Raw genomic sequence first — 14,189 nt, 5'->3', positions numbered from 1 at the left:
GTATACCCTTTGGTTGGTTGATGATGCACGGAGGGGATTGTAACCATAGCAATGAAAGGATATACGATAGGATGGATGTAAAATTAATATTCTCCCATGTAAACTAATCACATAATTCACAAAACATAAAAAAAAAAAACATTAATGATCATATACAGCATTACTATTGGGGTGAGGCTGTTAAAAAGAAAGCATTCATTGAAAGAAAAACGTTGAGTAGCAATTGTCTGGACAAATTTGGGGTGGTGTCTGATCCACGTGTAGAAACAGATACTGGAGTACTTCCGTTTTCACAATCTCCTAACCCTCATCCCAAATTCGGAAACTTAACCTAGCAAAGTCGGTCCTGCAAACCCTTCCCATTACGAACTCATATTTCCTTCTCCAAAGTCCCCAGAGGGGAGCATGGTGGCTCCGTAAGTTAAGCACGGCACTGAGAATCACAACGTCAGTGGTTCCAGTCCATCACGCTGGAGAGAGATGAGTCGTTCTGTTCCCTCCAAGACTGATAGCGTCGCAAAGTCTTAAATCGGCACCCACAGGTCCTCAGGGGTCAGGAAAGCAGAACAAGGGAGTCTCAGAGAAAGGACAACGTGACGCCCTAGGAGCTTTGAGGCCAACACTAGCCTCCGGTTTCCTGCAGCGATAGCGCCTGCCTCGACTTCCCCGAGTTCTCCGCCCCGACTTCCCGGAATCCTTCGCGCGGTGGATACCTTAGGGGCGGGATCCCAACACCGGAAGCTCAAGCTCTAACAGGCGCTTGCTCTTTTCCGGGTCTCCCTACCGCCTGTTCGCTGTGTGATTCTGAGCAGCATGTCGGACCCAACGATAGGCTTTGAGCACATGGGCCTCGACCCCCGGCTCCTGCAGGTACGGTGGTAGGCCGCGGCGCCATGCTTTGCATGCAGCGCTGCCCTGAAGCCATCTCCGCTCTCCGCGTCACCCGCGCTGCGTGTCTCCCTCCCTCCCTAGGCCGTCGCGGACCTGGGCTGGTGCAGACCCACCCTGATCCAGGAGAAGGCCATCCCGCTGGCCCTGGAGGGCAAGGACTTGCTGGCGCGGGCCCGCACGGGCTCGGGGAAGACCGCCGCGTACGCGCTTCCCATGCTTCAGCTGCTGCTCAACCGGAAAGTGGTGCGTACGGAGCGCGGCCGGTCAGTAGAGGCTTCGAAAAGGCTATGGGCTGGAATTAAGGGTAGCTGGGCTCAAGGTCTGCGGTTCGAACCCATGGGAGGGAAAACTACGAGGCCGACTGCACCTGTAAACATGGACAGTTTCGGAATCGTCTTTCTGTTTTCTTCTATGGAAAGGAGGCATATCTCCCCTTCCTACTTCATAGAATCATTATGAGGTTCCAGCCCCATAACTGGTACATTTCAAGTAAGTTAATAACCACGAAGTATTGTTGATAAGTGCCGTCGATCCACTTAAGACTCATAGCGACCCTGTCTGTGTAGAATTTCCGAGGAGTGGCTGGTGGATTTGAACCGCTACCTTGTTGTTGTGAATTGCCATCGAGTCGGTTCTGACTCATCGTGACCCTGTATAGGGTTTCTGAGGAGCGGCTGCTGGGTTTGAACCGCTGACCTTGTGTTTAGCCATTTAGTGCTGTTCCTACAATGCCACACCAAGACTTCAACCACAGAGTAAGCTATCCTGGGTGTGGCGCTGTAGGGTAAGCACTGGACCGCAAGGTTGGTTTGACCTGCAAGGTCAGTGGTTCAAATCCACCAGCTGCTCCTCGGAAACTATAGGATCACTATGACTCAAACCGACTCAACAACATTAAACAATAACAGTCCTTATTAAGGAGTCCTGATGTGGTGCTGTAGGATAAGCACTGGACTACTAACTGCAAGGCCAGTGGTTCAAACCACCAGCCGTTCTTTGGAAGCCCTTCTACAGGGTGGCTATGAGTCAGAACCTACTCCACGGCACTTACAACAATGCTTTTTACGAGTCTGTACAGTAGTAAGGTTGGCCCAGGATTGGGCAGTGTTTTCGTTCTGCTGTGCATAAGGTCTCTATGGGTCGGTACCGACTCAATGGCACCTAACAACAACAACAACTTGGGGAAAGACCCCTTGGTTCTGTACTCTAAGGTGGGCATATGTACGTGAGGGGTTGATGAGAACACAGCTAAGTTGTGTTGAAGTGGGTGGATCAGATCGCCTGTAAGGAGCAGAGGTAAACATAGATGGCCACAGTCACATGAGCCAGCTGCTGAAAGTCTTTATTTGTTTTCTTACAGACAGGCCCTGTGGTAGAACAGGCCGTGAGAGCCCTTGTCCTTGTGCCCACCAAGGAGTTGGCAAAGCAAGCACAGGCCATGATAAAGCAGCTCGGGACCTACTGCGCTCGGGACATCCAAGTGGCTGATGTCTCAGCTGCTGAAGACTCGGCCTCTCAGAGGTGGGGAAGGCAGCAGGGCTACAGGGGGTTGGAGCTACACAGAGTCATGGGCTTGGGTTCGTGGGCTGATGGTGCTGAGGTTGCAGTTGCCGCAGTCCTGGGTACTGCTCTTGCCTGTTAGATCTGTGCTGATTGAGAAGCCAGACGTAGTGGTGGGGACTCCAACCCGCATATTCAGCCATCTGCAGCAAGGCAACTTGAAGCTGCGTGACTCCTTGGAGCTCCTGGTGTTGGATGAGGCTGATCTTCTGTTTTCCTTTGGCTTTGAGGAAGAACTCAAGAGTCTTCTCTGGTAAGAAGAGGTGCAAGAATTTATGAGCAAGGATTTGAGCCTAGAGCAAGTAACTAGAAGTTGACGATCATGAGTTGGAGGCCCTGGGGCTGGGGTCTGACTGGACTCTGCTCTGTTTTAGTCACTTGCCCAGGATTTACCAGACTTTTCTTATGTCGGCAACTTTCAATGAGGATGTGCAGGCCCTCAAAGAACTGGTGCTACATAACCCGGTAAGGGACACCACAGAGGAGTTGGAGCCACAGAAATGGTTGGTAAAAGCCAGTAGTACCCTTACTCCCAAAGTTACTTGGTATCACTGCATACTTATGATGTAGTCTGGGGTTATCACTCTTCCCCTTCAAGTTAGGCTTTTCCTGAAAGTCTGATGAGTAGGAACAGAAAAGCTGCTTTGGGGTACAAAGCCAAAAACCTGAGAGTCTCGCCTTGTGTGGATATTAGCCTTCTGTAGAGCTGCCTCTCTGTCAGCATAGTGACTGTTGTGTTCTTGTTTTGTTTTTTAATATTTTATTGTGAATTATGTGATCGTTTACATGGGAGAACATTAGTTTTACATTCATCCTATCGTATATCATTTCATTGCCATGGTTATAATCCCCTCCATGTATCATCAACCAACCAAAGGGTATACCATACAAGCCTGCCCCCCAGTCATCAGCATACAGCCCCTCTTCCTCTCTGAGTCTAAAATCCCCAGCCACTCCATCTCTCCACATCATCATCTCTGCCTCCATCTCAGGCATCACTGCTTCTCTGGGGAGGGTTCTGCTCTCCACTCTTCTCCCTTGATGGTTCCAGTGACCTCTGCTCCTAGACTGCAAAGTTAATCACTCCCCTCGTTGCTACAAAACGTCTACTGTTACATTCTCAACCCTCACAATTGGTTCTGATAACAGTTATTCACTGTTGTATCACAAGAGACCTAGCCCCATCTCCTTTCATCAGTTTGGATACTACTAGACAGATTAGATACTACTCAGTGGAGATTCTACCTTTCTCCTTGCCCTCTGGATTTAGGTTCCCTCTTGAAAGCTTGTAAGCCAGTCACTTCTTGCCTTTGTAGCACCCCCATTTTGGGGAGCCAATGTCCAAGTTACCCATACTCTGTGTATGGAGGCGGTGGGAGTGATCCTTGCTGTAAAGATTTGTTCCCTCATTTGAGCTACTGCATCCATAGGTGTAGGTCAAGTTTATCAAATTGTATCAGATTATTCTTTTTTTCCTCCTCTTCATCTAGTTCTTCTCGTTGTTTTATATCTCAGTATGCATGTGGTTTCATGGACTCTTCATACCACAAGGAGTCTTTGGGTAGCACAAGTTATTAAGCACTCAACTAGTAGCCAAAAGGTTGAAAGTAGGAACTCACTCAGAGGCACTTGGAACACAGGCTTGGCTCTCTGCTTCTGTAAAGCCAGCCTGCAGAAAACCCTGTGGAGCGGTTCTGCTCTGTACACACGAATCACAACCAACTGGACAGAAACTAACAGTAACCACACAGTTAGGGGCCTTTGGAGATTGTAGATTGGACAGGAAATTTAGGGTACCCACAGTCCTTCGGGGCATCCCTGCGCTGCTCCACGGTGCTTACACTTTGGTTGGAGAGCCAGGGACTCACAGTGGCATTTCGGTCTCCTCTTTACCGCTTGACCAAAGGCCTACCCTCTCCCTAGGTTACTCTCAAGTTACAGGAGTCCCAGCTGCCTGGGCCAGACCAGCTTCAACAGTTCCAGGTGGTCTGTGAGACTGAGGAAAACAAGTTTCTGCTGCTGTATGCCCTTCTCAAGCTGTCGTTGATCCAGGGCAAGTCCTTGATATTTGTCAGCACTCTGGAGCGGGGCTACCGGCTCCGCCTGTTCTTGGAGCAGTTCAGCATCCCTGCCTGCGTACTCAACGGGGAGCTGCCACTGCGCTCCAGGTTCGCTGCTCCCACTGTCTTGGCGGACATAAGTCCAAGTGTGGAAAGGGAGACCTTGTTTCTTCAGCCCTTCCTAGGGCCGGCACTGACCTTGGTGGGCTTGAACTGACTGCTCACACACAGCCCTGACACACCACGTAGGATGGTGAGGCATCAGGACTAAGTTGGGGAGCGATGAAGATGAGGAACGGGTGGCCCTGTGGTGCTGTGTGGGAGATGTGGGGGCTAACCTCTGCCTTGATGCTTTGTGGGACTTAACCCCTGATGTCGACCACAGGTGCCATATCATCTCACAGTTCAACCAGGGCTTCTATGACTGTGTCATAGCCACGGATGCCGAAGTCCTGGCGGCCCCCGTCAAGGGCAAACGTCCGGGCAGAGGAGCCAAAGGAGACAGGTGAGGCCCTCTGAATTCTCCCAGCCCACCTGAGAGGCCTGTATGTCGGCTCCTCGGAGAAGCACCAAGCCAGAGTGTGGGGCTGGGGGGACTTGGGGGGTGGGGCTAAATGTTTAGGCCATACTGGAGGCCTGGCTGGTATAGCGAAGAGGGTAAAGACACCCACTACGTTACTCTGGGCAGTCCAGAGGTCCAGACTGCCCCGTTGTTGGCATACGCTGCCCTACAAGGGAAGGCATGCTCAGCCAGGCATGGGCTGAGGTGGTGACTTGTGGGGCAGGTCTCTGAGCTCCACTTGGGGCAGTTGTTGGTAGGCTGGGAAGAGGAATGCTTTCTGTGTGACCCAGGGCAAGAGCTTACTGTGTAACAGCAGGGGTGGGGAGCCTTTTTCTGCCAAGGGCCATTTGGATATTCATAGCATTAGTCTCAGGCCCTACAAAATTACCAACTTACAAATTAACCTGTTGTGTTTGGTCAAACATTTCATTAATGCACCCCTAAGGTGGTGGCTGGAGTCCTGGTGTGGTGCTGTGAGTTTAATGCGCCAGACTGCAAAGCCGGTTGAACTGCAAGGTTGGTGGTTCAAACCTACTGGCAGCTCCTCGAAAACCCTTCACAGGGTGGATGGCACTTAACAACAACGATGTGGTGGCTGGAACTGCTGTTGCCTGGGCCGAGGGCTGGATGTTCCCCACCCATGTTCTGAAGTATTACCCAGGGTTGGAGAAAGGGTTTGGCCAAGCTGGAGGGTGTTAGCTGCCTCACCCTACCTCCAACTCCCAGAGCAGTTCTAATTTTAAAGATCTTGCAGACAATAGGGTGCTGTGGTCCCACAGACAAGTTTGGGGAGGTGATTTCGCTAAGGCTGCTCGTTAAGGGAGGTAAGAACAGGCCGATGTCTTTGCAGAGCTTCAGATCCTGAGAGTGGTGTGGCCCGGGGCATAGACTTCCACCAGGTGTCTCTAGTGCTCAACTTCGATCTTCCCACCACCCCTGAGGCCTACATTCACAGAGCTGGCAGGTAGCACTGTGGCTGCGGGACAGGGTGCCGGTCAGCATGCTGGAGGACTTGGGTGGGCCTGAGCCTGTGGCGGGAGATTCAGGCGCCTCTCTCTCTTCACAGGACAGCTCGTGCCAACAACCCAGGTGTCGTCTTGACCTTCCTGCTGCCCACAGAGCAGGGCCAGCTGGGCCAGATTGAAGAGCTTCTCACTGGAGGTAAGAGCCTCACTTCCCTGGGCTTTGGCCAGGAGCAGACTATTTGTTCTGTGAGGTGACACAATGTACCGAGGTGCCTAGTGTACTTCGTACTCACACCTAGAGCTCTGCCCTTGTGTTCTGTGAGGTGACACAATGTACCGTGGTACCCAGTGTGCTTCGTACTCACACCTAAGAGCTCTGCCCTCATGTTCTGTGAGGTAACGGTGTACCATGATGCCCAGTGTGCTTCATGCTGACACCTAGGAGCTCTGCTCTCGTGTACTGTGAGGTGACAGTGTACCGTGGTACCCAGTGTGCTTCGTGCTGACACCTAGGATCTCTGCCCTTGTGTTCTGTGAGGTGACGGTGTACCGTGGTACCCAGTGTGCTTTGTACACACACCTAGGAGCTCTGCCCTTGTGTTCTGTGAGGTGACGGTGTACCCAGTATACTTCGTGGTGACACCTAGGATCTCTGCCCTCGTGTTCTGTGAGGTGACGGTGTACCGTGGTGCCCATTGTGCTTTGTGTTCACACCTGGAGCACTGCCCTCATCATGTTCTGGGCACTGGGCCACAGTGGTGAAGGGAGGACATGTGTATTAGGCCAGCCTGGATGGATTCTTTTGCTGCCTTGTCCACAGAGAATGGAGCCCCTGTCCTCCTTCCCTACCAGTTCCAGATGGAGGAGATTGAAGGTTTCCGTTATCGCTGCAGGGTGAGTGGGATGGGGTGGGAGAGGGGCTGGAGGAAGGCGTCATTGTTGTGGAGCACCTAGGAATGAAGAGGGTGGTGCGGCTGCTGCACTGTGCTGATGGCCACGTCTGCTCCCAGGATGCCATGCGCTCAGTGACTAAGCAAGCCATCCGAGAGGCAAGGCTGAAGGAGGTGAAAGAAGAGCTCTTACGCTCAGAGAAACTCAAGGTGAGGGTAGTGAGTGTGGGACTTGGAAACCAGCCTTCTGGGGTCTTAGCTGGTGGGTGGGGAGGAGGCTGCCAAGGACGTGAGGACTGGGAAAGAGCCATCTGTGTGTCACCCCTCCACCCCCCCAAAATCACAAACTCAGTGACCTGTGATCTCGTAATGCGTCCGTCCGTTACACACTAAGGACCAGAAAGCCAGGGTGGGCTTGCATTTGTGGCAACATTATTGCTGTAACAAGACCATGGCAGCCTGAGAGGCCAAGTGTTTATGGGCTCGTTCAGTAGGTGATGGGGCATCTGTAGCGTCAGATGTTCCTAGTCGTAGACGAGTCAGAGGCTGCTTGTGTGGGAAGGAATGAGGGGTCCTGTGACAGGCCAAGACGCTGAAGAGGGTACAGCCTGCTGCTGAGTGCTGTTACCAGTCCTGGGGTGGTGCTGCGGGAGAAGCAAGGGACCACAGGGTCAGCGGTTCAAACTCACCAGTCACTGTTTGGAAACCCTAGACAGGGTTGCTATTAGTTGGAACTGCCTCCATTGCACTTGACAACCACAACACCTGTGTCACACGCATGTGTGAACATGTGTGTTCCCAGAAGGAAACAAAAGTGGTTGCTTGAGGGAGGGGAACTGGGACTGAGGAGGTCAGGAAGCTTCACGGTGGGCCCTTCCCACTCAGTGAGAATTGGTAAAATGACCCAGAATGCCGCTGACCCCATAGCATCTTCTTCTGCCCCATGTCAGACGTACTTTGAGGACAACCCCCGCGACCTGCAACTGCTGCGACACGACCTGCCCCTGCACCCTGCAGTCGTGAAGCCGCAGCTGGGCAATGTCCCTGACTACTTGGGTGAGTGCAGCCCTTAGCAGGTCTAGAGCTGACCTGGGGGGTAGCTGACCTCAGTGATGGGTTGTGGCGTGGACGTTGGGGGAAGGCCAGGATCTGGAAGGCAGTTCTGGGTGCCCGGCACAGGAGGGCTCAGTGAGATGACTGAGGGGACGCTGGCCTACAGGTGGGCTGGGCCACGTGTGATGTCAGTGGAGGCTGGGCCTGGGGCAGTGGGCACACAGGAAGAAGTGCCTTTAATTCCCTCTGTGTCTCACATGCCTGTTGCAGCATGTGTCTGCACTAGGGAAGCGTGGTTCAGGTGCTGGTGGTCCTGGTGCTCACTGCCCACTGTGGGCCCTGTGCACATGGGGGCACTGTTAGTGTGTAGGTGTGTGAGGTAACTGTGCACATGGGGGCACTGTTAGTGTGTAGGTGTGTGAGGTAACTGTGTACACGGGGGCACTGTTAGTGTGTAGGTGTGTGAGAGAACCCTGTGCACACGGGGGCACTGTTAGTGTGTAGGTGTGTGAGGTAACTGTGCACACGGGGGCACTGTTAGTGTGTAGGTGTGTGAGGTAACTATGCACACGGGAGCACTGTTAGTGTGCAGTGTGTGAGGTAACTGTGCACACGGGGGCACTGTTAGTGTGTAGGTGTGTGAGGGAACCCTGTGCACACAGGGGGGCACTGTTAGTGTGTAGGTGTGTGAGGTAACTGTGCACACGGGGGCACTGTTAGTGTGCAGTGTGTGAGGTAACTGTGCACACGGGGGGCACTGTTGGTCTGTAGTGTGTAAGGTACCATCTGTGACATTGCTGAGGGTGACCAGCCTCTGAGTAATGGAGCTGCCGGGATGGTGAGGAGGAGGAACTGTGAGGAGGATCTCAGGGACCCACAGGCATCTGGGGCCAGTCAGGAGGGGGCACTGAGGGCTCTGGGCTTTGCTGAGCAGCTGTAATCTCTCCCCAGTCCCTCCCACTCTGCGTGGGCTCGTCCACCCTCACAAGAAGCGGAAGAAGCCCCCCTCCTCCTACCGGAAGGTCAAGGTACATGTATCCCGCTGTGGGTCTGACAGGGCAGCTGCCTCTCTTCAGCCCTTCCCCAGTTGCTGCTGAGCTCACGTTGCCCTCGGGAAGCAGGTGGGAGGGCCCCAGACAACTGCTCCAGAATTCCCAGTAGCTAGATTGGAATTCCATGGATTGGGAGCAGTCCCAGTGATGTCAGGAACAAAAGAGAGATTGCTGTTCTGTCCCTAGGTGTCCTTCATCCATCTCCACTGGAGAATGTGAGGGGAGTGGTAGCAGGAGGAGCCATGGCTCGTGCTGAGGGAGGGGAGATAGCAGAGCATGGAGGATTACTCTGTCCTTGTCAGAATCCAGCACCAGACAGGAGGTGGCAGCCCTGTCCTCTGAGCATCTGTCTCTGTGTCCTAACTAACCACTGCTTTGTACCATCACAGAAGGGGAAAGCTCAGAACCCACTGCGCAGCTTCAAGCATCGAGGACAGAAGTCCACACCTGCAGCTGCCCACTCCTGAGCTGAGTGGCCGGCACCGCAGAGGCACACACAGTACCACTGAAAAGGCGGACTTGGCGTCTTGCCCCTTACAGGACAAAGGTGTAGCTGGCCCTTTGTGCCTCTAGCATGCAGAAAGGAACTGTCCTCTGAAACCTTGGCAGTGGGGGAATGGGACGCCTGGCGTCTGGGCTCAGGCTGCTGCCTGTAGTGTCCTGTGTGGTCAACAGAGTGCGGCTCATGAAGAACAGAACCCTGGATCATTGTCAGCCTCGTCTGAACCCTGTTATACTCTGGCCATACTGCCCAGCTCCTAGAGACCTCTGGGGCCACATCTGGGTCTCACCTAGCTGACAGATGTGCCTCCCTTCCTGGCAACGTGGAAATTATATTCTATCCACCTTAGGAAAGTGTACCCCCAAATGTATGCAAATGGTGAAGTCAGGGGACTAGGAGAAGGAATCTCCCATTCTTCAGGCAGCCACTGATAACGTGTCCTGCACAGCTCTGTACGTGTGTGTATACGCGTAGTAAACGTACGGGTCACCACAGTGCGCCACACCTTGTCATCTCAGCCAGTTCATGCCTGAGCTGCTCAAGCTGCCTCTTGGGGCCCCCACAGGCAGGAGGGGTGCAGCTGTGGCTCTGTTGTCCTGGGGTCCCATGCTGACTCAGCACCTGGACCATGCCTCTGGGTCAGCTGCCCCCTGCTGCTGATGATCACGGTCACCACCACCTTCTGATAAGGTGTCACGAGGCAGGCAGGGGACATGAGGGGAGGGAGGGAGAGGCTGAGAGTGGGGGCAAAAGGTAGGGAAGCGCCTGAGTAATCCTTAACCTAGCCAAGGCCCCTACAGAGGAAGGGGTGGGGCCCCTGGGTGTGCTTGGACAGGGCGCTGTAGGTCTGGGGTTAGGAGGACCTCAGGGTTAGGGGGTTGACATTTCCTGCTCCTCCACTGAGGATTTTTGGGAAGCTAGGCCTTGTCTGGTGCGGGGCTGGTGTCAGAAGGCATATCCTAGATTGCAGTGACATGTGCAGCCAGGGCAGTGGGAACTGAGGTTTATGGTCTGTGTTCTGAGGACTGTCCCAAAGCTTCTCTTCCCCTGAGAACTTCCAGTGACGATGTTGTTTCTCTGTTTTGTGGATGAAGACAGACCCAGAGAGACCCCTGGGCTAGGGCTCGTAACACAGGGCTGGAGCACCACCCAGGTGGTCTTCCTTGCTGCTCCATGAGTTTGACTGCAGAGAATGCTCTGAGGAGCACTTAGGACATTGCACAAGGAAAGCCAACTGCCAGCCCAGCAGTGCCCGTGGAGGTGGATGTTTATGTGAATGTTTGCTCTGCCCTAAAGTGGGTTAGTGCTCCAGGGAGCAGACAGTATTGGGCAGTTCAGGCTTCTAGTGATTCCCCCGTGGACCGAAGTAGTCAGTGATCTCTGAACTGGGTCCCTAGTGGGAACAGCGGGGGATGGGTAGGCAGAGGACTCCGGTGCAGTAATGAGTGTTCCCCTGATCGCTTCTGGCAACGGCTGTTGGCTACACTGGAGAGATGAGGGTGCTGAAGCCCAGAGAACTGGGCTTGTTTAGGATCTCAGGGCTCACCGGTGAGACTCTCTTGTCATGTGGCAGGTGCATTCTTAAGCCTTGGGAAGCTGGGCTGTGTCTCCCCGGATCATGTTTCTCTGGCTTCAGCTAGACCAGGTCATATCACCTGGTAGGGTGTGCATAGTCTCCTGTGCCTGTTCCCACACCCTAATGTGTCATCCAGCCTGTCCGAGCTTTAGAGGACAGAAATAAGTGCAGAGGGTACCCTAAGTCCCCACACAGCCCCAGAGGAGAGGCCCCAGCATGACGGGCTCTGGTTGGGAAAGCCTGTGCCCTTTTCCCTACTAATATTGTCTCCAAACCAAGAGCTAGGGCAAGCCCTCTGACCACCTGAAGTAGGCTGACCATGGATAGGTGCCTGTGGCCACTCTGGACTAGGAAGGGCCGGCAATAGAGGTTCTGTTCATGAGGGTCGGGATTGACTCTGAGGCTTCCCCTGGATGCTGGGTGATCGGTGATCTGCGTGTTTTGAAGCAGAGTGATGTGCTCTAGGTCCAGGGAGGGAAGGCTGGGAGTACATTGAGAATCCCCACCCGCCTGGAAATATTGACTGCGGTGTTCCGGACTGAGGTTCGAGTCTAGGAAGCCAAAGGTGGGTAAAGCACAGTTGGTGCACTCGGGTTTTATGGGGACTTCAGTGTACTCAGCCTCACACACAGCTACATTTGGCCCACTCAGGGTCTGCTCATCTGACCAGCATGTGTTGAAGGCCAGTGAATGCGAGACTGGCCAAGCCAGGGTATGGGGTGTTATGTGAGTACTTCTAGTTGTAGCAGTAGGGCACTGAGGTAGGGTGGTTGGGACCGGGGGTAGGAGGGAGCCCAGCACACTCGAGAAACGAGAAGACCAGGATGTGGGGCAGAGTTAAAATATCAAGCTGATTCGTTTTTGGAAAGAATGGACTCCATGTTAAAAAATACAAGAAAGTGTCTTTGTTTCCTAGTGCTGCTGTAACAAATAGCACAGTTAGGTGACTTAAAAACAAGCAGAAATTTATTTTCACTTCAGGCTAGCTGCCTGAATTTCAGAGTACAGGCTCTGAGGAGCTGTGGGCTCTAAAGGAAGGTCCTGGTCTCAGCTCCTGCTTGGTGCCTTGGAGATCTTCCTGTGTCTTGGCGTCTACCATATCCCATTTCTCCACTGTTTACTTGTTTAATCTCTTACAGTTCAAGACAGATTGACCCAACATACACCCTGTAATTGTTAACTGTTAGGTGCCATCAAATCAGTTCCAACTCAGCGACCCTGTATAAGGTTTCCAAGGAGCAGCTGGTGAGTTTGAATCGCTGACCTTGTGGTTCAAACTGAACTTTGAGGTTCAGTGCTTTAATCCCAAAGTGCCACACCAGGACTCCGCACCTTATACTATGTTGTTAGTGTTGCCCAGTCAATTCTGATTCTTAGCGACCCTGCATAGGGTTTCCAAGTAGCAGCTGGCGAGTTTGAATTGCTAACCTTGTGGTTCACACCAACCTGTGGTCCATTGAGTGCTTTATCCCACAGCACCCCACCAGAACTCCACATGCTATGCTGATCCTGCCTTATTAATATAACAGACAACCCATACCTAAATGAGATGGTAGCATACATCTCATACAGTACATATTTTGAGGGGATCGAATCCATAACATCCCATCCTTTGGCCCTCAAAATCTCATGCCCTTGTCAAATGCAAAACACATTCACCCTATCACATCATCCCAAAAATTCAAATCAACACTCAAGTTCAAAATTGCATATTCTGACTCATCGAGATTATATTAGGGTGAGCCTTTGGGTGTCTTTCGTCCTGGAGTAAAGTTCTCTCTGTGGACCTGTGGAATCTAGAATACAGGCTAAATCTGAAGTACAGCAGCACCCCTTACCCGTGGAGTCCTAGTGCGATACTGCGGGGTACTGCACTGGACCACAAGGGCAGTTCAAACTGTAAAATAGGCGGTTCAGACCACCAGCCACTCAGAAGCCCTATCCAGGGTCACTATGATACAAAACCCACTCAACTGCACTTAACAGTGGTCAAATGCAGTCCAAAATAAACATAAGTTTTAAATGGAATGCTATTCTAAGCATGATGAAATCTGCCATCCTGCTCGTCCTGCCCAGGGGAGACATCATGTTAGGTTCCCAGGTGACCGTCTTGGTTATCAGATTGACAGGTTTGTACATATAGGTGTTGTGAAGTGCCATGAAGTTTCCAATCCGAGGAGTGGCTGATGAGCTTGAACTGCTGAACTTGTGCTTCAAGCCAACCTTGCAGCCCACATTAACCTGCAGCAGCACGCCACAACTCCTGTATAGGAATAAACAGTCAGTGCAGGCTTTGGTATGATCCACAGTTTCTGGTATCCACTGGGGGCCTTGGAACATATTTCCTGCAGGTAAAGGGGGGGATTTTTGTATATTGGTGAAACAGGCACAGTGTAGACATTTCCATTGTAAACAGTGGCGGGAAGGGGATCCTAGGCAAGCAACAAGTTCAAAATCCAGCAGGACAAAGTACATGAGCTCTGAGGCCATCTGGGTAATGGGAAATGCCCTCCACATTCTAGGTCTTGGCCATGGCCTCTGGATTCTGGGTGAAGGCTCCTCTGCCTTCCAGACCATCTCAGATGCCTCCCTTGGCTTTAGGCTGCTTCATTCTCATCCATGGAAGCCATGAGCCAACCCCATTCTTCTGTCCCTGGGGCACTGCAGCCCTGCCCCAGGCACAGCCTTTGAGATGCAGGGTGTTAGGACCCTTTGAAGCCAAGTAAGCACAGCTTCCTGTGCTTTTTCCAACAAATCCACTGATCTCTCTCTGAGCTGTTCCAGGGATGGCCTTTATCTTGGAGGACAAAACTGTAACTCCTTTGAAGTGTTTTCTGCCTGGATATAGACAACATTCTTTCTCTGTCTCTTTCAGTCAAATCTGTTGATGTTTTTTGGTGTGGTATTTCATTAGATCCATCAATCATGCTCGTCCATCGATCATGAAATGAATTTCTTTAGCAAAAGACTGTGTAACAGGTGCGGCTTGATGGCGCATACGGTAGAGGTGCAGTGAAGATCTCCATGAGCAGTAACACACAATACCAGACAAAACAGGTTCAGGACAGAGCTCCAAAA

The 14,189-nt window shown here is 52.4% G+C and overlaps 1 protein-coding gene across 1 annotated transcript; it reads left to right on the top strand.

Annotated features, from left to right (window-relative positions):
- The first annotated feature begins 813 nt into the window (after positions 1-813).
- On the top strand, positions 814-9,500 carry DDX56 (DEAD (Asp-Glu-Ala-Asp) box helicase 56). Its single transcript, XM_006832257.1, has 14 exons — positions 814-870; positions 973-1,134; positions 2,252-2,412; positions 2,534-2,704; positions 2,826-2,916; positions 4,375-4,619; positions 4,897-5,016; positions 5,924-6,037; positions 6,140-6,234; positions 6,859-6,932; positions 7,049-7,138; positions 7,879-7,984; positions 8,933-9,009; positions 9,423-9,500. Exons 1-14 carry the CDS (start codon positions 814-816, stop codon positions 9,498-9,500), a joined length of 1,641 nt encoding a protein of 546 aa, XP_006832320.1.
- The last annotated feature ends 4,689 nt before the right edge of the window (positions 9,501-14,189 follow it).

Source organism: Chrysochloris asiatica, unplaced genomic scaffold (assembly GCF_000296735.1).
Source record: "Chrysochloris asiatica unplaced genomic scaffold, ChrAsi1.0 scaffold00006, whole genome shotgun sequence".
Taxonomy (NCBI): Eukaryota; Metazoa; Chordata; class Mammalia; order Afrosoricida; family Chrysochloridae; genus Chrysochloris; species Chrysochloris asiatica.
The sequence above is the reverse complement of the archived record's forward strand: the minus strand, read 5'-3'. Positions and strand labels throughout refer to the sequence as shown.